Below are 23,776 nucleotides of genomic sequence, written 5' to 3'. Positions count from 1 at the left end.
GTGTCTTAGTACTCCCTTTTTTCTGGCTTTGCATCCCACCTCTCTACACTCCCCCCCCCCTGACCTTCTGTAACGTGGTTAGGCAAGGCGAAGGAGAGACAAAAAAAAAAAGGGGGAGGGAAATCCCTCCACCCCTCTTCTCTCCTCCTCCCTCCCATCAAAAAGTCCAAAAATGTGAACCCCCTCTCACGTGTCCTTGCGTTTTTCTTCTCCACCGCTTCTATCCACCGAGTCCATGTTAGCCGATCTCATCTCGTTGGTTTGGACTTCTCCACCTGCTTGTTCTCTTTTTGGATGGTGTCACCCTTATGGAATGTCTTAGGAGGTCTTTGCCTTTGCGTCTTTGGCGATAAGCTGTTAAGGCTTGGTCGGTCTTCATCCTCCGAAGCTTGTACTTTTCCTCTGGGTTGGTCTGGCGATGATCTTTTTGCCTGCTGTTCCTCACTTTCCTTCTCTAAGAGAGAGTCTATGTAGAGCTCCGCAGCTTTAGGGTCCTGGAAGTTTTTTGTTGTGTTATCCGTCCACCATATTTTCAAGGTGGCCGGGTAGATCAGTTGAAATTACACCTGGTTCCTATATAATTTGGTGCAGCTCGCACTGAACATTCTGCATCGCTTAGTAACCTCCACTGAGAAGACATTAAAAAGGACAATTTTGTAATCCTGGAACATCAGGGGTTTTTTACGCTTCCGAAAGGCTCTTATTATGTCCTCTTTATCATTAAAGTCTAGGTATTTTTCAATAGCTTGTCTCGGCTTCTGGGGCCCAGCTTTATCTGCGTTTTTTCTCGGCGGTCCCACTGTATACGCTCTTTCCACTCTTCTCGTAGGTTCCAGACCCAGGGCGGACGGAAGGTCATCCTCAAAGATTCTTTGCAGCTGCCTTTGCTGTATTGCTTCTGGGAGACCCACTAACCGCAAATTGTTCCTGCGGGATCTATTTTCCAGGTCTTCTATCCGATCCAGCAGGATATGCACATTTTTTTTTCAAGAGATCCACATCCCTACTCCTTTGCTCAACCTCATCCTCCAGTCTGCTCACACGGAATTCTGCTTCATCCAGTCTGGCACCTTGTTGCCCAACCTCAACTGTTAACCCTTTCAGGGCATCTTGAATTGCTGAGGCCATGATCGGGGTTATTTCTGCCTTTAAATATTTTGCAACCTCCTGGGCCATGTCTTTATAATTTATTACTACAGGTTCAGTTGAAGAAACTCTTGTTTGTTTTTGTATGCCATGTGCTACGCTATGTGCTTCACTCTCTCCACTTTTACTTTCGTTTTCACAGTCCTGCATAGGCAGTGTGTCAGGAGCTGCAGCACCGTGTTTGTCATGGTCTGCACCCTCCTGCTCTGTCTCTACACTCTTTTCCATGCCTGGATCTGCCTTTTTATCGTGTGGTTCTTCCTTCCCCAGGATTTGTGCTGTGCCGTGCTCCAGGTCTCCTTCATCTCCTATGCCTCCTCTGTAGCCCTCCATTACATCGGTGCAGCTCACTTGTCATGCAGAGTGGGATCTCTCACTGCAGCTTCCCTTATCTCCTGTCTCCTGCAGTGTGCATCAGGAGCTGCCTACACGCCTGACCGCCGACAGCCCTCTGCCATCTTTGAATCTTCCCACGCCGCCGGCTGTTATCTCTCTCTGCACTCCCATGCCACTCCAGAGGACATACCGCTCCATCGCTTGGCCGGTAAGCTGATCAGCTGTTCCAGTGCCCTATCTATGTGGGGGATTCTCGGTATTTGCTGTGTGAGGGGTGATTTTTGGTCAGGGTGCTGCAGAGCTCCTCACTTTCACTCCTCTTCAGCCAGCGCAGGAACAGGAAGTCCTGTTATTATATTTTAAGGGGCCGATACTATCCTTTGTTTTCCTTTTGCAATTAATGAATTTATATAAATTTTGGCATTTATTTTAATGTCATTGGCGATTTTTGTTTCAGTAGCTAGTTTTGCTTGTTTGATTTCTTTTCTACATTTCCTATTGATATCTTTATACTTCTGAAATGCTATTTCTGTATTCTCAGCCTTTAAGATTTTAAATGCCCTTTGTTTTTTTTTTATTATACTTTGTACAGTCTTATTAATCCATAGTGGTTTCTTTTTATTCCTGGACATTTTATTACCAGAGGGTATACGTTTTTTACAGGACTCTAGTAGTATATCCTTAAACTTTCCCCATTTATGCTCAGTATCCCCAGTTACCAAGACTTTGTCCCAATCTACACATTTAAAGGGAACCTGTCATCAGAAATTTTGCTTTAAACCTAAAAGTTTCCCCTTCTGCAGCTCCTGGGCTGCATTCTAGCAAGGTTCCTGTTGTTTTTTTGCCCCCTTTTAGACCAAATATAATACTTTATAAAGTTGTACCTTTTGGGATGCAAATCTTCTAAATTATCCATGGGGGCGGGCTCTCTGGTGTCCGTTACTGTCCATCCTGCCGATTTACGCCGTCCCCCAATGAGATTATGGGCGATTGCATCGCAGGTGTCCACCCATTATCTAGTGCCCGTGCTTTCCCCTCTGCCTGCAGCGTTCTGCGCAAGCGCTGGCCGTAACCGGTGGTGTCCTGCTCCACTCCTCCCATATATTTCCTGGTAAAGAAATGGGAAAGATGGGAAAGAGGGGACGTGCGGTGTTATGGCCAGCGCTTGTGCAGAACGCTGGAGGCAGAGGGGAAAGCGCGGGCACTAGATTATGGGCAGGCACTTGCGATGACAATCACAGCGCCGCCCATAATCTCGTACCTGTGCAAACATCACCAGCGGTCACACTGTGCACACAGTGAACAGTCCTGCTACAGTGGCACTGCGCATGCGCCGGAACTCGGGCGCACTTGGCTGCGTCCTGAAGTATGAAATGGAGCGTTGGGGGATGGAGTAAATCGGCAGGAGGGACAGTAACGGACACCAGAGAGCCTGCCCCCATGTACGATTTAGAAGATTTGCATCCCAAAAGGTACAACTTAATAAAGCATTATATTTGGTCTAAAAGGGGGCAAAAAAACAACAGGAACCTTGCTAGAATGCAGCCCAGGAGCTGCAGAAGGGGAAACATTTAGGTTTAAAGCAAAATTTCTGATGACAAGTTCCCTTTAAGCTCTTCCCTTAATTTGTTGAAATCAGCTTTCCTAAAATTCCAGGTTTTAGCATTTCCCCTTTGAAATGTTCTATTGAATATTACTTTGAAGCTTACCATATTATGATCGCTGGTGGCCAAGTGCTCTCGGATCTGTAGATCTGAAATTGTATCCGGTCTATTTGAAAGGACCAGATCTAGTAAATTATCTCCCCTTGTCGGTTCATATACCATCTGAGAGAGGAAATTGTCTTGCATTGTAGATAAGAACTTACAGCTTTTAGCCCAACCAGAAGATTCTATGTCCCACTGTATGTCTGGATAGTTGAAATCACCCATAATAAGAACCCGATTATTATTATTAGCTGCCTTTTCAATTTGTTCCAGCATTTCACCCTCTATTTGTTCAGGTATGTTAGGAGATTTATACAAACTCCAATTAGCATTTTTCCATTATTCCCCTCCCCATGTACATTTACCCATACTGACTCTCTATTGTTGCAGTTCCCCCCAATGTCATCATACAATGCAGGTTTTAGGTTAGATTTGATAAATATACACACTCCACCACCTTTTTTGTCTTTCCTGTCCTTCCTAAATGTACTATAACCCTGTATGTTTGTCACCCAGTCATGGCTTTCATCCAGCTAGATTTCCGTAATGCCCACCACATCATAATCCATGGTTGACATAAGTGTCTCCAATTCATTCATTTTGTTTGCAAGACTTCTTGAATTTGCCAGTAGACATTTAATACTATTAACACCTTTATTACTCCTAGTCTCCCTACATGCCTTACATGTCCCATCCCCCCCTAATCCTTCATTAACTTGGCTCAGATTTATCCTGCACTCTACACTAAGCACTTACATCTAGGCTTACGTTTAAATCTCTTAAATATTGAATCAGACGAAACCCCTGACAGGAGATTTCCTATAATGAGGCAGACAAGGTCATTTTGGCCTGGGTATGGCCTATGATCTGGTGGTGTTTGTCTTTTCAGTGGTGCATAAAAGTGCAGTCAACCAGTTTTGTGCACTTCTGAAAAGGACACCGCCTAGAGTTACTCTGCTGCCTCAGGTGTTCCGTCAATGTGACATGACACCCACAAACTATAACAGCAAAATCAGTGCTATAATATAATTTTCCTTCCCTTATGAGCTTTGCACTGTGATGGAAAAGTAGTTTCTGACCACATATGAATTACAAGTATACTTAGAGGAAATTGCACAATAAACTGGGTGGTCAATTTTTTCCTATTAGTCCTTTTAAAAATTAAGAACTTGGTGCTAAAACAACAGTTTAGTGAAAAAAAATCCAATTCTTTTTTCTTTCACTGCCCAATAGTATAAAATTCTGTGAAGCACCTCTTGTGTTACTTTGTTCACTGCACCCTTAGATGAATTCACTAAGGGGAGTAGTTTTTTTTTATAAAATAGCATGACTTTTGGGGGGCTCGGCTATTTCTGCACTTCAGGGGCTCTGCCAATGTGACATGGCGACCTCAAACCATTCCAACAAAATCTGAACTCCAATGTGGTGCACCATCTCCTATGAGCTTTGCACTGTGTCTCAAAAGTAGTTTTAACTACATATGAAGTATTGATGTGCTTAAGAAAAATTGCACAACAAAACATACATTTTCATCAGTTACCCTTGTACAAATGAAAAATTTGGGGGTAAAAGTACTTTTTTGTAAGAAAAATTCAAGATTCAACATTATAAAGTTTTGTGAACCACCTGTGGGCTCAAAGTTCTCACTATACCACTAAATAAATTCCATGTTGAGTGTAGTTTCTGAAATGGGGCCATTTGTGAGGGGATTCCACTGTTTAGGCACATCAGGGGCTCTGCAAATAGGACATAGGATCCGCTATCTATTTCAGCCAAATGACGCGCCTTCCCTTCCAATCCCTGCCATCTGCCCAAACAGTAGTTTTCCACCACATATGGGGAATTGGCATGATCAGGAGTAATTTCACAACAAATTCTATGGTCCATTTTATCCTGTTACTCTTATGCAAATTGGGGCCATAGCAATATTTTTGGTGGAAAAAGTAACATTTTCATTTCTTTCCTTTCACGTTGCTTTAGTTTCTGTGAAACACTTGAAGGGTTAACAAACTTATGGGATGTGGTTTTGAGAAGCTTGAGGGGAACAGTTTTTAGAATGGTGTCAGTTTTGGGTATTTTCTGTCATATAGACCTCTCAAAGTCACTTCAAATGTGAAGTAGTCATTTAAAAAATTGGTTCTGTAAATTTTGTTGGAAAAATGAGACATTGCTGACTTTGAACCCTTCTAAATTTATAACAAAAAAAGTTTCAAAAATGACGCTGATGTAAATTAGATATGTGGCAAATGCTACATATGAAAGACTTTGAGTGATATAACGATCTGCTGAAAGGGCATAAAAAATTATAATTAGAAAATTTCTAAATTTTTTATTTTTTGGCAATTTTTTTATTTTCTCATAAATAAACGTAAATAATATCGACCAAAATTTACCACTATCATGAAGTACAATATGTCACAACAAACAGTCTCAGGATCACTGGGATTGTTGAAGCGTTCCAGAGTTATAACCTCAAAGTGATACTGGTCAGAATTGAAAAAAATGGCCCGGTCAAGAAGGCAAAAACAGGCGTGAAAAGGATTAATAAAGTTAGTTTAATTTACCACAAAAACAGCAAAAACGAACCTGAAATACAGCAGTTGCTTTTTTGCACTCTCTCATTGCTTTCAAAAAAAGATGCAAAACCACTGAAAAACTGGACATGCTGCGTCTTTGAAAAACACTTCAGTTTTCTATTTCAGTCAGGAAAGAAAAAGGCAACTGTGCATGAGATTTCTGAAGTCTCATAGCCTTTGATGGTATTGCATATAGAAGGATTTTTGTGTACTCACCGTAAAATCTCTTTCTCTGAGTCTTCATTGGGGGACACAGGACCATGGGTTATGCTGCTGTCACTAGGAGGCTGACACTAAGTAAACAGAAAAAGTTAGCTCCTCCCCAGCAGTATAACCCCTGAGCCGGAGGCGGGCTCAACAGTTTAGTGCACAAGCAGTAGGAGGAGAACCAAACAATCCTGGATAAAACAAGGTAAAAACTATGACCAATAGTCGTGTGACCAGTGGCCTGAGGAAATGGCCACTGGGGTAACAGACAGGTAATATATAACAAATAACACAAGCAGGGTGGGTGCTGTGTCCCCAAATGAAGACTCGGAGAAAGAGATTTTACAGTGAGTACACAAAAATCCTTCTTTCTCTATCGTTTCATTGGGGGACACAGGACCATGGGACGTCCAAAAGCAGTCCCTGGGTGGGAAGAAAAACCATCACAGGAGATAGGAAGGCAACCGTTTCCCCCTGTCGGGCTTGCGCCAGACCTACAAGCACCTACGTTGTTACAGGTGTGCCACTGCCACCCGCAAACCTTACTCCAAGACTGGCCGCTGCCGAAGCTTGGGTGTGACCCTGGTAGAAACTAGTAAAGGTATGTCGACTAGATCGGGTGGCGGCCCAGGGGACCTGGTCGGTCGACGTCTGGAGTCCAATCGTCCAAAGGGTACCCCTTGCTCGGTAGACCGCGGCGGAAGTCCGCCCTTCATGCGATAGTCTTCACATATGGAGGAATGGATCCATGTGAAAACTCTGGCCCCTGGCGCCGGCATGCGCCCCTTGGGAACGGGTGGAGGGATGGACTGACTGTCGGTGTAACCGAAAAGGGTGTCCTGCAGACATGTAAGACTGAGGGCTCGTACCAGTTCAGGAACGAACTAGGCCCCTTTCCGGCTGAGAGAGGAGACTAGAACCGAAAACCGAAAACTAACACCTCTTCTGGAAGGAAACAGCGAGCTGCCTTGGACAGAAACGAAGAGTTCTGGCCGGAGCCTCCCCTTGTTCTGCTGGAAGAGCCGGAAAAAAAGGGGGGGAAAGAACGACAAGAGGGCTGTCCGCCCTGATGCCGTCTGTAACAACGAGATGGCCACGAGGAGCCCACCTATCAAAACAGGTGGAAGCCGGGAGAAAAAGGGGTACCTTGAACGAGCCCAACAATGGAATAAGGACCCACGTCCTTAGTGAACGATGATACAGCCGAGCCAGATGGACGCTTCTCTGAGCGAAGGCTCTGATTGGAGGACGGGAAGTGAAAAGACTCCGAAAAAAAACGAAGCGAAACGGGCCGACACCTGGCCGATACAGGGACGCGCGAGAGGGCCGCATTCGGATCTGACTGGAAGAATGCCAGCAAGAAGGAGGGAAGATGTGGTCCTCACCCGCCGGGGGAGCTCTTTCCGAGTGGAAATAAATCCTGGAGGAAACTGGATTCCCGGCCTTCAACATTGTCTGTAATCCTCTTGTCAACAGACCTGACCGAGGCAGCACCCGGGATCCACTGGTGAAGGCCGTCGAACTTGGGACTTCTGAGTCCTGGTAGAAGAGAGGGGCCCCGACACGGAGAACTTGGCGGTCGGGAAGGAGCCCCGGGGCCTCCGTGAGGAGTTGAGTAGGCTATGGGAACTATGCTCGCCTGGGCCACTCCAGAGGCATCGTTGCCTTGGTCCATCCTGAGAACCCTCGAGACCATGGGAAGCCGTGGGAAGATGCAGGAGAGCCTGAACAGGCTACACGACCGATCGAGGGTGTCGTCACCTAGTCCAGAGCAGGTGGCACACTCGAAGCACCATTGACTTGAAAGTTGGAACGGAAAAACAATAAGTCCACGACTGGAGGTCTTCCCTCGCCTGGGATCTGACTGGTGACTTCCCTGTTGAGGAGCCCTTTTCCTAAGGGAGGTCTTTCCTACCGAGGAATCGGCCGTCCAAACGTCCATGCTAGGGATGTACTGCCGAGACTAGCGAGTTAAGGGACCCGTCCCAGAGCAAGATCTTCTTGGCCTCTACCCTTGCCATGATACTCTCTGCGTCTTCCTGGTGGATGATGCACGTCACCGCTGTGGCATGGTCCGACTGGAACCTGACTGAGCAACACCGACCCAGAGAAGAAATTGTAACCGGGCTAACCGGATGGCTCTGGTTTCCGGAATCTTGAAAGGGGGACAACGCTCTAGGGCTGTCCCTCTGGACCGTGCCGAGGAATGGAGGGGTAGCATACCCTAGCCCGGGAGACTGGTGACGGTGGATAATATCCTTCAGAGGAGGAAGGAAAGCTTCCCAAGGGACGGTATCGAAGACTGGTCCGCTATGAGGAGATTGGGGATCACCCGCGAAGACGGAACCCTTTTTGTCTCCGATCTTCAGTGTGGTCCGCTGGAGAGTCAGGGATGAAATCTGGTAAGTGCACCGTCGCTATCACCACCACAGACTGCCGAGGACTCGCATAGCCAAAACGGGAGCGGGTGGCAAGGGTACGCGAAACTCTGTTCCAGGAAGGAAACTATTCCTGCGTGAGGAGTAGCTACTCCTGAACGGGCTCGAAAAAACCATGCCTAAGGGATGATGGACCGAGCCGGGGTCTGGGAGGACTCCTTCCGGTATCTCAGCTACCCTATTAGCGAAACAGTGGATATGACGGTCTAAACCTCAAGCGAGGATTCTTGAAGGGAGAACTCTGGGCCTCCCGGCCGTACCTGGGCGTAGAGAACCTAGCAGCTCTGTATAGTAGGATGCGCAGGGACAGTGATCCCTGCAAGCGCCCCTATAAAAACTGGAACGGTCCACTGCCACGCAAGGCGGAGGGGCTGTTGGCGGGATAGAGGCTTCCTGACGGGTGCGGCGTGAACGGGCTGGGACCTAGTGTGAGGGGACGATCCTGATGCATCTGGGTCGATGCAGGGAAAGGGATGTACCCTTCCCTTACGTAGTCTAGGGGAGAGAAGTACTCTACCCTGACGTAGCCAAGGGGGTCCACTGGACTCGCCTATCTCCAGAGGGGCGTTCCCTAAAGTCGGAAGGGAAGTCAGATGTCGAATCTGCGATCCTGATCCCGAGTCAGAGGTCTCGACGGGTGGACACACTGATGGTAGAGGCTCAGGACGAGCAGCAGGCAGACCCCAGGCTTGTGAAGAGAGGGTACTCACAGAAGATGATAACCAGTCCTGGGACGGCATAGGTGGAACGTGGTCCGCTGCGTATGGTGTCCGCTGATCCTCTGAGGGACGCCACGTTCGGGACGAGAAACCCGGAGGAACACAGGCGGGTCGACTACAGGGTGGGGTGCCCTTTTCTTTCGGAGCCCCTTTCTAGAAGGGGTAATGACAATAAAAGGACTTACCACTGGTAAAAATCGAGTCCTGGGATTATCCGTGATAACACAGTCACACGGCGAACTAGATTCCACTGAAAACCGCAGGGGCCTGCCATCTTCGTCTCTGCAAGGTGGACTGCCCCCTCTCTCTAGAGCCCTTTGGGGGAATGATAATGACAAAAAACACGACTTACCGCTGGTAAACGCCGTGTCTGGTAGATGTCTGTGATCAATCAAAGACTCCAGTGTAGCATGGCCATTCCCTCCGAAACCCCTTTGGAGAAGGGAATAATGACAATGACATGGCTTACCGCTGGTAAACGTCGTGTCTGGTAGTTGTCTGTGATCACGCGGTAACTCGGCGAACTCTGGATGTCCCCCGAGCACATCAAGGGTCCGCTCCAAACGTCTTAAAGGAGACCTGGGTGCACGGAGAGAAGAGGGGCTGTCCGTAGCCTTACGGCTTGACTCACCGTTTCTAGCATGCTATTCGTCCAGCGCCAAAACATCCAGGTCCTGCTCGGAGTCCAGCGGAGATGGAAAGCCTGAGCCAACACTCGAGAGGTCATAAGACTACCGTAGGAAGGGCAGTTTGGACCTGGGGAATAAGGTGGAAAACTGGGGGGCCACGAAAGACGAGACCTGGCGGGTCCGCTTCTAGCCTAGGAAAAAGGTCCCTGGTATGGGACTCGTCTCCCCGAGGAAATTGCGCCGTTCTGTGGATGGTATGACCGAGCGTCGGCGGGGGACGAGTGCATGCGCACGAACCCGAGGGACGTCAGCGATGGAATATATGGCCTGAGACAGGGCGTTAACCAGCCGACAGGGGCGATAATACAGGGGCGTGCGGTGCCAGGGGCTGCGGTAGCTGTCAACACTAATCTGACATTATGTGGGGGAAATTACCATTAAGGGAACCGCAAACTTGAGCTACCGGTCCCAAATAACTAAAAAACTCAGCTCTGAGAGCTCTATATACTAACCCTATTGGGATGTGGTGCTAAGCCCGAAAACAGTACCTGAAGGGGTTAATATATAATGTAGAAAACACAAGCCCTGATAAAAAACCCCACTGTATTAAATAAACATGGAGACTTGGGTCTATTCTTCCCTGATATACGGGCTGCTGCAGCGTCAGCAAACCGCATACCGGGAGACTGCCATAAACCCTTTTTTTTTTTTTTCAAATGAACGCTGAGGAGGCTGGAGGCGGGCCCAGGAGAGCGGGAAAAAGCATCCACCGCCCCTACTGTGATGCCTGGGGCTGAGCGGAGGGCGGAGACGGAGCGGCCGGCGGCCAATAGCGATGCGGCGGGGGGCGGGCCTGGGACGCCGGAGATAGGGCCGAAGCCGGGGCCTAAATTTTGAAGCAGCCGGCGCAGGGGAAGGTAGAGACCGGCGGTTCTACCTGCGGGAGCGGCGGCGCGGCAGCGATGTCCGGGCACCGGCCGAGCCCTGCATGTGTGGATTCCAGCGCCGGATGGGGACGTGGCCGGGGCGCCCAGTGAGTAGGCCCGGATCGGGGCCTATATTTTGTAACCGCCCAGGAGAAGGTAGGAGGGGGTGTCCTACCTGGTCGGCGGCGTCTCATCTGCCAGTGTGCAGGCGTGGAGCTCTGCACCTGAGTCCGTGTGCTCCGCACACCGGAGGACTGGCTGCGGGCCGCAGGAGAAGAATGAGGCAGGCAGGCAGGGAGGTGGACGCCGGTGGGGGCAGGGAGCCCCTCTGTAGTGAAGCAGCGCTGCGGGCCCCATCATCAATCCAGACGCGCTGCGAGGTCCAGTCCCTGCTGTATGCCCCTTGCACCCTTTGGGGTGATACCGCAGGGTGAATAGGAGGTGCCCAGGAAGGATTAGCCCCGCGTGCCAACCCGGGAGTGGTACCGTGGAATTGGACGGGGGAGAGGGCCCGACAACTCAAGCCTCTGCGACCCAGGGGAGTGGTACCCACACGGGCTGCGAGAGCTGAGGTAGAGAAACGATACCTGCAGAAAAAGAGAATTCCAACAGATGAGAGCGACGAGCGTCGCCGAGAAAAAAATGAAAAAATATACGCAAAAAATTAAGTGGCTGAAGGGGGCCCAGTCGGCCCACATCAGCCTCCTACGACACTAAGCAAAAAACTGATTGAGCCCGCCTCCGGCTCAGGGGTTATACTGCTGGGGAGGAGCTAACTTTTTCTGTTTACTTAGTGTCAGCAGCATAACCCATGGTCCTGTGTCCCCCAATGAAACGATAGAGAAAGCAGCTTTTAATTTGCATAACACTCATTAAAAAATATAGCAAAAATGCAATGTGTGAACATAGCCTTAGGGGCACTTTGCACACTACGAAATCGCAAACCGATGCTTGAGATGCCGAGCGCGATAGTCCCTGCCCCTGTCGCAGCAGCGATATCTTATGATAGCTGCCGTAGCGAACCTGCCCTGCAACGTCGCTCTGGCCGGCGACCGCCTCCTTCCTAAGGGGGTGGGTCGTGCGGCGTCACAGCGACGTCACACGACAGGCGGCCAATAGAAGCAGAGGGGCGGAGATGAGCGGGACGTAAACATCCCACCCACCGCCGTCCTTCCGCATAGCCGGCGTGAGCCGCGGTGACGCAGGTAAGCTGATGTTCCTCGCTCCTGCGGCTTCTCATACAGCGATGTGTGCTGCCGCAGGGGAACGAGGAACAACATCTTACCGTCGCTGCAGGGACATTATGAAAATGTCGGATACTACACCGATGATACGATTACGACGATTTTGCGCTCGTTAATCGTATCAAAAAGGATTTGCACACTACGATATCGACAGCGACGCCGGATGTGCGTCACTTTCGATTTGGCCCCACCGACATCGCAGCTGCGATGTCGTAGTGTGCAAAGTACCCCTTAAAGGTTTTTTGTGAACATCCATAACAGAATGAGTAATTTTGGTACCGACTATAACCCTTTTGTTAACACAAATGGCCTTTTCATTGATTGTTGGCTACTTGGACTATTTTTTATTTATTAAACTGTATTTTATTACCATGGAAGTATTGTTTGACCTTTGTGCATTGTGCCTTATAATAGAGTATTAGGTATAGTTTAGAGTCCAGCTTTTGAATTGCATGTACAATGAATGCTCATCGTGTAAAGGCCGCTTTACGCGCTACGACATTGCTCAAGCGATCTCGTTGGAATCACGGAATTTGTGACGCACATCTGTCCGCTTTAGCGATGTCGTTGCGTGTGACACATCTGAGCATATTTGCATCGTCGCAAAAATGTGCAAAATCACTAATCGGTGACATGCCCCCCTATTCCCAATTATCATTGCTGCTGCGTGTACGATGTAGTTCATTGTTCTTGCGGCAGCACACATCGCTATGCGTGATACCGTAGGAACGAGGAACCTCACCTTACCTGCGGCTGCCGGCAATGCGGAAGGAAGGAGGTGGGCAGGATGTTACGTCCCGCTCATCTCCGCCCCTCCGCTTCTATTGGGCGCCCGCTTAGTGACATCGCTGTGACACCGAACGAACTGCCCCCTTAGAAAGGAGGCGGTTCGCCGGTCACAGCGACGTCGCTAGGCAGGTAAGTAGTGTGACGGGTCTGAGCGATGTTGTGCGCCACGGGCAGCGATTTGCCCGGGTCGCACAACCGATGGGGGCGGATACGCATGTTAGCGATATCGGTAACGATATCGCAGCGTGTAAAGCAGCCTTTAGTGTATGTTTTTCTCTTTGTGGGTTGTTCTGTGGCCTTATTGTAGAATGTTTTTAATTATTTGACTCCTATTTTACTTTCTTTATAATAATACATTTTGGATATATTCTTAAATATAATGAGATGTGCACCTTGTTTATTTTTATGTGATTTGGTCTTTTGTTCTTTATGTTATTTTCTTCCTACTTTGTTAGTATTTTTGAAAAAAGATGCCTGTCCATCAAGTTCTACAATGACTGGCACTCCACTCCTAATAAGTGCAGCCCGTTTGATACTTAAATTGGTTGTCTAGTCTAAAATGACAAGTCTGCAGTCACTCATTTGCACTCCTTATCACTCCTATGTGACTGCAGACTTGTGAATCTTCACATCACATGCACTGTGCGCTGTGAGGATTCTCCAGTGTCAGAGCTGAGAAGGGTGGTCACGTAGCCGCGAGTATGTGATATGCAGAGTCTAGGCTAAAATCTGATAATATAGGCGCAGCCCTCAATACACTTTGTATTGAGTGAGGCCGTGCCCATCAGACTTGTAATTTTAGACAGGACAACCCTTTTAATTCCTATCTACAAGATAGGCCACAAATAGCAGACTTGTGTCAAGAAAAGTCCACTGACCATCTGACTGAAAGTTTTTTACTGCATGGTGTCGCGGGCGGAGGAGGGGACGCTGCGCTCTCCCACTGCTCGGGTCCGGCCGCTGCTGCTGCGGCTGCTCGGTGGTGGCTCGAGCGGTGGGCCGGATCCCGGGGACTCGAGTGGCGTTCCTCGCCCGTGAGTGAAAAGGGGATTTGATTGTGGGGATTTGGTTATTGTCTGTGACGCCACCCACGGTTGTGGTGACGTTGGTGACACCACCGCTGCTCTGGACAGGGATCCCGGGAGCGGTGACAGGGAGCAGCTTTGATGTTAGTTCTCCCCTCCATGGGTAGGGGGCTGGTTGTCCCGGGGCCCGGTGATTGGGTAGGGATGGATGGCAGGCGGGTTACGGGGCCTGGTGAGGTGCAGGGTCGCGGGGGCAGCGCTGTGCCGCACGGCATGGTGGTACTCACTCAGCCAATGATGAGGACACAGTTCTCGGTAAAACACACGGCTGGATGGACGGGTCCCACAGACGGCTGCGGTGTTGTTTCTCCCGGCAGGTTGATGGTGACTGCCTTTCCCTGCACCTGTGTACTGTAAACGGTTCCAATGGGTTCCCACCGGTAACCCGCTCCCCAGCTTGGATATGGGCTGGAGGAGCCCCTTTTGCCCGCAGGCTCTGGCCCTGGGAACTTTAGCCTTGGCGGTGACTGTGTTTCCCTCTCTCGGTTGGACGGTTGCCTTCTGTCGGGACTTGGCTGCTGGGAAACCCAGGAGGTTCCCTTCGCTAACGGATTTGGCAAATTCACGGTGACTCCTAGCCTTGCCGGGGTCCGTAAGCCCCTGCCAGATGGTGCTGACTTCTCTTTGTGTACCGGTCCGGTACCACCGGGCCACCGCCCATCCAAGGTCCTTACGGTAAACTCCGATAGGCCACTTCTGCAGACGGTCACCACCGTCTGCCAACCTTGCTGTACCGCCCGGGCCACACACCCGGACGCTGTCAGTTAGTTGCTCCACCACCAATTTCCTTCCTTCCACTTTCACCTCCAAAACTAATCTGTCTGCTTTTCCCGCCTCCAGGACTGTGAACTCCTCGGTGGGTGGGGCCAACCACCTGGCCCACCCCCTGGTGTGGACATCAGGCCCTGGAGGGAGGCAACAAGGGTTTGTGTCTGACTTCGGTGTGCCTGACCGGGAGTGTGGGGTGTGTGGGTGTTGTTCTCTGTGGCCCCTGGCTTGTCCAGGGCGCCACATTCCCCCTTAGTAAAATGCAGACCATCCGCGGGCTGCCCGTCCATCACCGGTTTTATTTTCACAACTGAAAAAGATAACGGTAAAACAGTGATTACAAGTAAAATAACATGTTCCTACATCGGGAGGTACTCTTATTTAAATGTTGCAAACGGTTACGGCTTCCGCTCTCTCCCACCCAAGCAACCTGGCCCTGATGCTGCCCCTAAGCAAACAGGCAGCACCCCTTGACCCCAGTCCAGCACAAGTTGCCCGAGCGGGTTCTGTCCTTTTCAGGGGACCCACATCCATGGGAAACGATTGAAACACCCAGAGGATCGCCACCGGTTACGGTGGTGGCTGGGCCTCAGCCTGCTCCACTGCGGGCCCTTCCTCCAATCTGCCTCTCCGGAGGCGGTAACGGTGAAAGCCATAAAACATTTTTATTTACATGCCACAAGTTTGTGGTTGCCCTGCCAGTTCTCGGGCTTGTCTGTAGTAGTTCCTATGCATAAACTTGCAAACAGTCCCCATGGGGACAACAGTGCTTCGTAGCCAACGGGCTACCACAAACAAAATTGTAGGATCCCAACGGAGACTTGCCGTAGGGTCCCGACGGGGACCGTCAGCTGGGTCCCAGGGGCCATCCACAACACCTGGCTCCGGTACAACTTCCTCCGCAGCTTTCCCACAGTTCACCACCGAACAGCACGAGCCCCCAACGCCACCCACACACAGGGGTGACACTGTCCCACAGGACTCCATTTTCAGCTGCCGATGATGCGGGTACGACTGCCCCTCCAACCGGACTCCTTAGCCTTGAGGGCCATCTGGAACGTCAGCAGAGTCCCAATGGGGACCGACAGCAAGGTAACCGTAAACCACTACCATGCTCTAACTTTTCTTTCTTAATCAGCAATCCCGCGGTGCAGCTGCCTTTGCTGCCGCTCCCGGTGCGGAGCACTTTCTGCTTGCTCCGGTTCAGGCGCTGTGGGGGATGGGCCCAGCCGGAGTCCCCCCATGCTGGCTACGACCGGTACCTTCAGTAATGAGGGACCCCGCTGTGACATGGCCTGCTCTGCCTCCTGGAAGCTGCATCCCCGCCGTGCCTCCAGTGCATCTTTGCTGACGGGCTCAACCTTCGGCTTCTTCCATGGAAGCGGATCAGGGCGGTCACGGGCTTCTGCTGCAGGTCGGTCCGCCGGGGCGGATTGGCAGGGTACCGCTACCGGTGGTGGTGGTAGCGGGCCTAGTGGCGGGGCAGCAGCAGCCAACACGGGTAGCGGGGGAGGTAGCAGGGCGAGCGGGTATGGACCAGGTCCCTCGGCTGCGATGACCTACCCACTAGGGGTACAGGGGCGTGGGTCACTTACCCTCCCTTCCAAGACTCCCTCCACCTCGCGTCTCCATATGGCCGCCACCACTTCCGCCATGTCGGCCTCCCACTCCTCCAGGAGGAGCTGCATGCGGACCTGCAGACGGCTGCTTAGCTGGACGGTCCGGACTTCCACCCACGCTGCGGTGCCAGGCGCGGGGACCACGGTATTGTCGATCGGACTCCGCATCCTTAGCAGCGGCCTCTTCCAGGAACCAGTAAATGGCCGCAGGGTCCTGGCGTCCCTGCTTCCACAGCCGCGGGCTACATGCGGCCAGACGCCATTCGTCCCCCTTAGTCTCTTTCCGGCCCCTCCTCTACAGGGGCGGGGTTTTGGCCTTCGCGCCTCAACTACTCGAGGAGGCGCTCGAGCAGGAATTCTTCGCGCCCAAGATGGCGGCTTCACAAATTTTTCGGCCGCACACCTCCAGCGGTTACACAAGGCGCACTTCCACCACTTGGTAGAACGGTAGGATCCTGTTCGTGACGTCAAGTTGTCGCGGGCGGAGGAGGGGACGCTGCGCTCTCCCACTTCTCGGGTCCGGCCGCTGCTGCTGCTCGGTGGTGGCTCGAGCGGTGGGCCGGATCCCGGGGACTCGAGCGGCGTTTCTCACCAGTGAGTGAAAAGGGGATTTGATTGTGGGGATTTGGTTATTGTCCGTGACGCCACCCACGGTTGTGGTGAAGTTGGTGACACCACCGCTGCTCTGGACGGGGATCCCGGGAGCGGTGACAGGGAGCAGCTTTGATGTTAGTTCTCCCCTCCGTGGGTAGGGGGTTGGTTGTCCCGGGGCCCGGTGATGGGGTAGGGATGGATGGCAGGTGGGTTACAGGGCCTGGTGAGGTGCAGGGTCGTGGGGGCAGCGCTGTACTCACTCAGCCAATGATGAGGACACAGTTCTCGGTAAAACACACGGCTGGATGGACGGGTCCCACAGACGGCTGCGGTGTTGTTTCTCCCGGCAGGTTGATGGTGACTGCCTTTCCCTGCACCTGTGTACTGTAAACGGTTCCGATGGGTTCCCACCGGTAACCCGCTCCCCAGCTTGGATATGGGCTGGAGGAGCCCCTTTTGCCCGCAGGCTCTGGCCCTGGGAACTTTAGCCTTGGCGGTGACTGTGTTTCCCTCTCTCGGTTGGACGGTTGCCTTCTGTCACGACTTGGCTGCTGGGAAACCCAGGAGGTTCCCTTCGCTAACGGATTTGGCAAATTCACGGCGACTCCTAGTCTTGCCGGGGTCCGTAAGCCCCTGCCAGATGGTGCTGACGTCTTTGTGTACCGGTCCGTTACCGCCGGGCCACCGCCCGTCCACGGTCCTTACGGTAAACTCTGATAGGCCACTCCTGCAGACGGTCACCACCATCTACCAACCTTGCTGTACCGCCCAGGCCACACACCCGGACGCTGTCAGTTAGTTGCTCCACCACCACTTTCCTTCCTTCCAAATTCACCTCCAAAACTAATCTAGCTGCTTTTCCCGCCTCCAGGACTGTGAACTCCTCGGTGGGCGGGGCCAACCACCTGGCCCACCCCCTGGTGTGGACATCAGCCCCTGGAGGGAGGCAACAAGGGTTTGTGTCTGACTTCGGTGTGCCTGACCGGGAGTGTGGGGTGTGTGGGTGTTGTTCTCTGTGGCCCCTGGCTTGTCCAGGGCACCACAATGGCGAGCTTCAATGCCAAACATAGTTGCCATGACATGTACAATGAAGTGCCTGATGAACACTAAAGTAGGCCCAATGATTCTCTGTCATTGTTTACCAGGCACAATGACCCTTCAGTTCTGGTTGTAACATTACTATTATACTTAGGACTGATCATTAAAGTCTTGAAAAAAAAACCTTTAAGACCAGATTTGCTCAAGAAATTGTGTGAAATCAGAGGGATTTAGATTTTTTTTACAAATTCTATAGGACTAGGGCAGTTTTTGCTGCAGAATTGGTGCAGTTTGTGTTCATAAACTTTAACTGCAGTCCTTCCCCAGCAAAGTCTATGAGTAATCTGAAATGCTGTGCACACGTTGCTTCTTTTTTCCTTACAGGTTTTGCTGCAGTTTTTCTGCAGCAAAAAGAAGCAACATGTTACTTCTTTTCTGCAGGTCCCTGCGTTTTTCCCTGTGTTGTACCATTGATAATGGTAAAAAAAATGCAGAGACAAAAACGCAGGCAAAAAAATCATTTTTGGGTGCGTTTTTCTGCCAGAGGGTATGTTTCTGCAGTGTGCGCGCAGGGCCGTAGGTTGTGTGCACACTAGAAACTGACTGTTTCTTAAGGAAAAACCAGACCCTCTGAAAGAATCCCGCACCTGCTGTAAAAAAAACGCACCAAAGCCGCAGTTTGGTGCGGTTTTGGTGAGGATTTGACGCGGATTTGCAGCGGTTTTTTGGCAGGTTGGTCCCTGCGGGTTTTTACCATTATCTATGGCAAAAATTGCAGGTACCTGCAGAAAAGAAGTGACATGCGCATTAATTCCGCAGCGGAAATTCCTCGGGTAAATCCGCAGGTATAAAAAAAACACATTGTGCGCACAGCATTTTTTAGACCCATAGGTTTTGCTGGGGAATGACTGCACAAATGTTACATGTTTTCTGCGGCAAATCCGCGGCAAATCCACGGTAAAATCTGCAGTAAATCTGCAGCGTGCGCACATAGCTTTAGGATGTTTTAGGGACTCTGTGTGTCACTATACAGACTCCTGAAAAATACTCTGCCATGTGCAGGAGGTGTTTGGGCTGTAGTTTGGAAACCAGATGTTCTGCAGGCACATACTAATGTCATGTTTTAGTCAATTCAGAACAAAGTCTGAATTTCATCTTTAGTCCCCATGATGTGTTTCATATTAGATACATTAAGAACGTTACATGCAGTGGATTAGAACTTTTATTCTGTTATACTTGAAATTTCAGGCTTTGTTCACTTAAAAAGAATAGGGTGGTCTCGTTTACATGAGAAGCTCATGTATATAGAGCAGAAATATGACAGAACAAGGATAAACCCCATTGTCAGTCATGGAAACATTACCTTAGACCACAAATCTATTAATTCAATTCATATAACTTTTCCCTTGTTATAAGTTAAAATACATTAAATACCATCTATGTAGGAAGGAATCTGTCCAAACAAGGTCATATAAGAATGGTAGACAACACCACGGAATATCCAATCCACTCGTATCTCATTATGGATTAATATGGCTTGCTTTGCAACTCCAAAAGACACAACCCACACAGCCAGGAGAAAAAGGAAAAAAAAGACATCTTTCATCTGTGAAAAAAATGAAAACTGGATTAGGGTATGTTACATTTTTGTTTTTGCATCCGTTTGGAATATGCAAAAAATGATATGTTAACAGACCCATTGACTATAATGATGACGGATCTGTTAATGGATCGGTCAAAACTTGTCCTTCATTAGGTGCCAATCCATCAGCTCAGCCATCTGTTGTTTTGGAAAGATGAAAAGTCCTGGGTGCAGAACTTTTCTTCTGCAGATCCAAATTCAGATTACTAAGGGACTTGTTAAAGTATTATGGGAGTCTATGGGCAAAAGATCCATTAAAGCATAATGGGAGTCTATGGGCAACAGATCCGATAACTGATAGGTGAACAGATGCTTTACTAATGGATCCGTAACCCATAGACTCCCATAATGTTTTAACGGATCCAGTGGCCACAAATGTTAGATAGATTATAATACCATAGAATAGAATAGAATAGATTAGAATAGGATAAGATTGATAGATAGGTAGATAGACAGAGAATAGATACGATATAGAGAATAGAGCCTGATAATAAGTAATGACTTGACGTCCCCCCATTTGTAATAATTCTATCTATTTAGCTAGCTAGCTATATCGCTAAGGGATCGGTTATAAAAAGTGATCCGGTTGGACAATCCGTTGGATCCATTACAAATGGATTGTTACAGGACATGTGAACCAAGCCCTACAGTCAACGTTATATTTTACATGTACAGAAATCTATTGTGTAAGCGGTAGGGAAGCATGCCAGATACAGATGACATGAACAGCAGAAAGGAATACTAAAAAGTATACAGTGTGAAAAATGAAATACTATTTGGAAAATGCCATTTTCTATCTATGGCTGCTTTCACACATCCGGTTTTAGCAGTGCCGCTAATTCCGGCTCTAAAACCTATGCAACGGATAAGACGAAAAAAACGCATCCTTTGCATAAAGTTTTTACATGCGGCCCATCCGGTTTTTACCAGTTGCGGCACGCTACTGAGCATGCGCAGTGCAAAAAACCGCATGGGGCGGCCGGATGCGGTTTTTGCCGCATCGTGCCGCATCCGGCGTCCATAGGCATGCATTGGGAAAAGCGCCGCATCACCCGGATGCGGCGCGATGCGTTTTTTTTCGCCCGACAAAAAAACGTGCCAGGCAACGTTCCATCTGGCCGCCGCATGGGCTAAATATGCCGCATCCGGCAAAAACCGGACCGAACGCAAGGCCATGTGGCACAATCCGGCACTAATGAAAGTCTATGGGGAAAAAACGCAACCGGCGGCAAAAATAAAAAGGTTACGTTTTTTCTGCAAAGAGCCAGATTGTGCTGCACAGCAAAAAACGTATGTGTGAAAGCAGCCTATGCTGTCTGTATAAAAAAGTTATCAATCAGCTGTAATCGTGAGTATAACCTTGCAGTAACTGTTCAATCATCCTAAAGTGCTACCATGGGGCCATTTAAAAATAATGGTATTTTTTCTCATATGAAAACATGCCAGGTACTGCAGAGAGAAAGACACTGGATCATATTTATCAAACTAATTGTGCCACAATTCTGTTGTAATTTGTGCTAAAACCATCTTTTATAACTTTAATAATATATATCATGTGTGTTAGACAATTTCTGTATCTTTTCCGTCAAGGATCTGTGTGGCCTAACGTGCCACACCATTCACCAAAATAGTGGCACAAAATTCTGGTACAAAAAAAGCAATTTAATAAGTGGTGTAAACTCAGACTAGACAGTCTTAAAATATGCTTTATTTATCAGACCGAATTAACTACTCTGATGAATGTGGTGCATTTAATACAATCTGTGTCTGGTCTAAGATTGCATTGCCTAAGAATAAGGGCTTGTGCGCACGTACCTGCTGAAAATTCTGCAGCGATTTGTCAGCTCATGTTTGCTTCAAATGGCTGCAGAAACACTGCGTAATGAATGCAGTGTGTCTCCAGAATAGATGCCGATTTCATGCGATCTGGATGCAGCCTCTCCCATAAACAGAGTGGGAGCTGCATTCAAAGCGCACAAAATAAGTGACATGTTGCACTTTTGAACACACGGATTTGGATCAAAATTTCAGCATCCAAATTGCTTAGCTCAAAAAAGCATCATAGATTGTGCAGGGGACGCAGGACGCATGCAGTGCTAGAGGCAGCGTAAATGCATGTGTCGCGGGCGGAGGGGACGCGCTCGCCACACTCGGGTCCGGGACTTCTGCTGCTGCTGCTCGGTGGCTCGAGCGGTGGACCGGACCCGGGAACTCGAGCAGCGCTCCTCACCCGTGAGTGAAAAATGGTGGTTTGTTTAGGGAGATTGTTCGTGACGCCACCTACGGGACGTGGTGATGATGGCACCACCGCTGCTGGTAACGGGGATCCCGGGAGAGATGGTAGGGTGCAACTGAGATGTTGTCCCCTCCGTGGGTAGGGGGGTTGGTGATCCCGGGGCCCGGTGGTGTAACGGGGAGGCCGGATGGCTGGGGTGCAGGGGCAACACGGTGCCGGATGGCTCTGGTGTACTCACTCAGATAGACAATGACAGAGTTTCTGGTAAGCCAAACGGCTGGATGGACGGGTCCCGCAGCCGGCTGCAGTGTTGTTGTTGTGCTCTCCCCGGACGGCTGATGGTGGCTGTATTTCCCTGCACCTTTTAGAAAGTTCTTGACTCCTGTGGTTGCCCACCGGTAGTCCACTCCCCGGCGTATAGATGCCGTAGGAGCCAGTGTTGCCCGCAGGCGCTGGCCCTTAGATCTCTAGCCTGTGGCGGTGGCTGTATATCCTCTCTGGGTGGACGGTTGCCTTCAATCGGGACTTGGTTGTTAGGGAACCCCGGGGGTTCCTGTCACATTCAGATTTGACTATTGATGGCGGCTCCAAGCCTGGTCTGGGTCCGATGGCCCTGCCTGTGTGCTTAGCTTCACTCCGTTCCCCGGTCCGGTACTGGTGGGTCGTCGCCCGACCCCGGTCCTTACGGCTCTGCGGAGTTCCACTAACTCCTGCAGACGGCCACCACCGTCTGCCAACCTTCCTGTAGGTGCCTGGGCCCCAACCCAGGCACGGCAGTCGTTTACTCCTCTCACTTTCACCTCCAAGACTCAACTGTCACTTTTCCCGCCTCCAGGCCTGTGAACTCCTCGGTGGGTGAGGCCAACCGCCCGGCTCCGCCCCACCTGGTGTGGACATCAGACCCTGAAGGGAGGCAACAAGGGCTTTGTGTCTGGCTAATGTAACTGTCTGGGGGGGTGGGGGGGTGTGTGTGTGTTACCTGTGACGACCTGGCTAGTCCAGGGCGCCACACATGCAATACGCACACGTTCGCACGAGCCCTTAGACAGTATTGATAAATTTGCCACAATTTTTGTTGCTTCATTCTGCCTTAAAGGGAACCTGTCAGGTTCAATATGCACCCAGAACCACAAGAAGTTCTGGGTGTATATTGCTAATCCCTGCCTAACCATCCCTGTATACACTAGCATAAATAAAGGGATCTTTAGAAAAAGTATTTCTAAAGATCTTATATCATATGCTAATGAGCACAGGGACTAATCCCCTGGGCGTTAGTTCTCCTGGCTACTTGGCTCCATCAGCATGTTAGTACGCCCCTGTGAGCGTATTAATATGCTAATAAATGCATAGCAAGACAAAACAATCACTGATCTCGGGGAGACCAGCCAGAGAAAACACTGCCGGCAGCCAATGAGTGCGCTCAATACAGTGAAATCCTGGGTGCATTGCCCCCTGGGAAATATGCAAATCAAAAAAGTCCCTGGAGCCTCTATTAGGAGTCTCAACACAGAAACTAGCCAGATATCCCTCCGGGAAGGACCTAGCCAAGGAGTCTTTTTAGGATAACCACCATATTAAGTTGTCCTTTAAGTCAATATCCAACTCTTTGACAAGTTTAAAGATGCGACAAGGGAAATACCAAGGCCAGGAATGCATAGCGTCAGAGGATGGTCGCGCTCACCTCTCCGCTGCCATCACGTCCGACACTGTATTTTGGCTCATGACCCCGAAGATTCAGTCATGCGCACTATGAAGCAGGGTGTACACGTCCTGGCTTCAAACTGATGTAGTGCGCATGACTGGAAAGTCCAGGATCATGCACACTGAGCTGAAATCCACCATTGGACGTGATGGCAGTAGAGAGAGAGGTGAGTGAGATCATCCTCTGATGCTACGTATTTATTAGCATGATTGCACGCCCACAGGGGCATACTAACATGCTAATGGAGCCAACTAGTCAGGGGAACAATCGCCCAGGGGACTAGTCCCCGCACTCATTAGTATACGATAAAAGATCTTTAGAAATACTTTTTTCTAAATATCTCTTTATCTATGCTAGTGTATACAGGGACGGTTAG

The 23,776-nt window shown here is 49.9% G+C and overlaps 1 protein-coding gene across 5 annotated transcripts in view; it reads right to left on the bottom strand.

Moving 5' to 3' along the window:
• TRPM2 (transient receptor potential cation channel subfamily M member 2) overlaps window positions 1-23,776 on the bottom strand; it is a 2,537,250-nt gene that overhangs the window by 1,089,544 nt on the left and 1,423,930 nt on the right. For all 5 annotated transcript variants that reach the window (XM_075317785.1, XM_075317788.1, XM_075317787.1 and 2 more), the window contains one exon: window positions 19,255-19,426. In XM_075317785.1, coding sequence (XP_075173900.1) covers window positions 19,255-19,426 — 172 coding nt within the window. The remainder of the gene's footprint in view (window positions 1-19,254; window positions 19,427-23,776) is intronic.

This window comes from Anomaloglossus baeobatrachus, chromosome 7 (assembly GCF_048569485.1).
Source record: "Anomaloglossus baeobatrachus isolate aAnoBae1 chromosome 7, aAnoBae1.hap1, whole genome shotgun sequence".
Classification (NCBI taxonomy): Eukaryota; Metazoa; Chordata; class Amphibia; order Anura; family Aromobatidae; genus Anomaloglossus; species Anomaloglossus baeobatrachus.
This window is presented reverse-complemented; position numbering and strand designations above follow the sequence as displayed.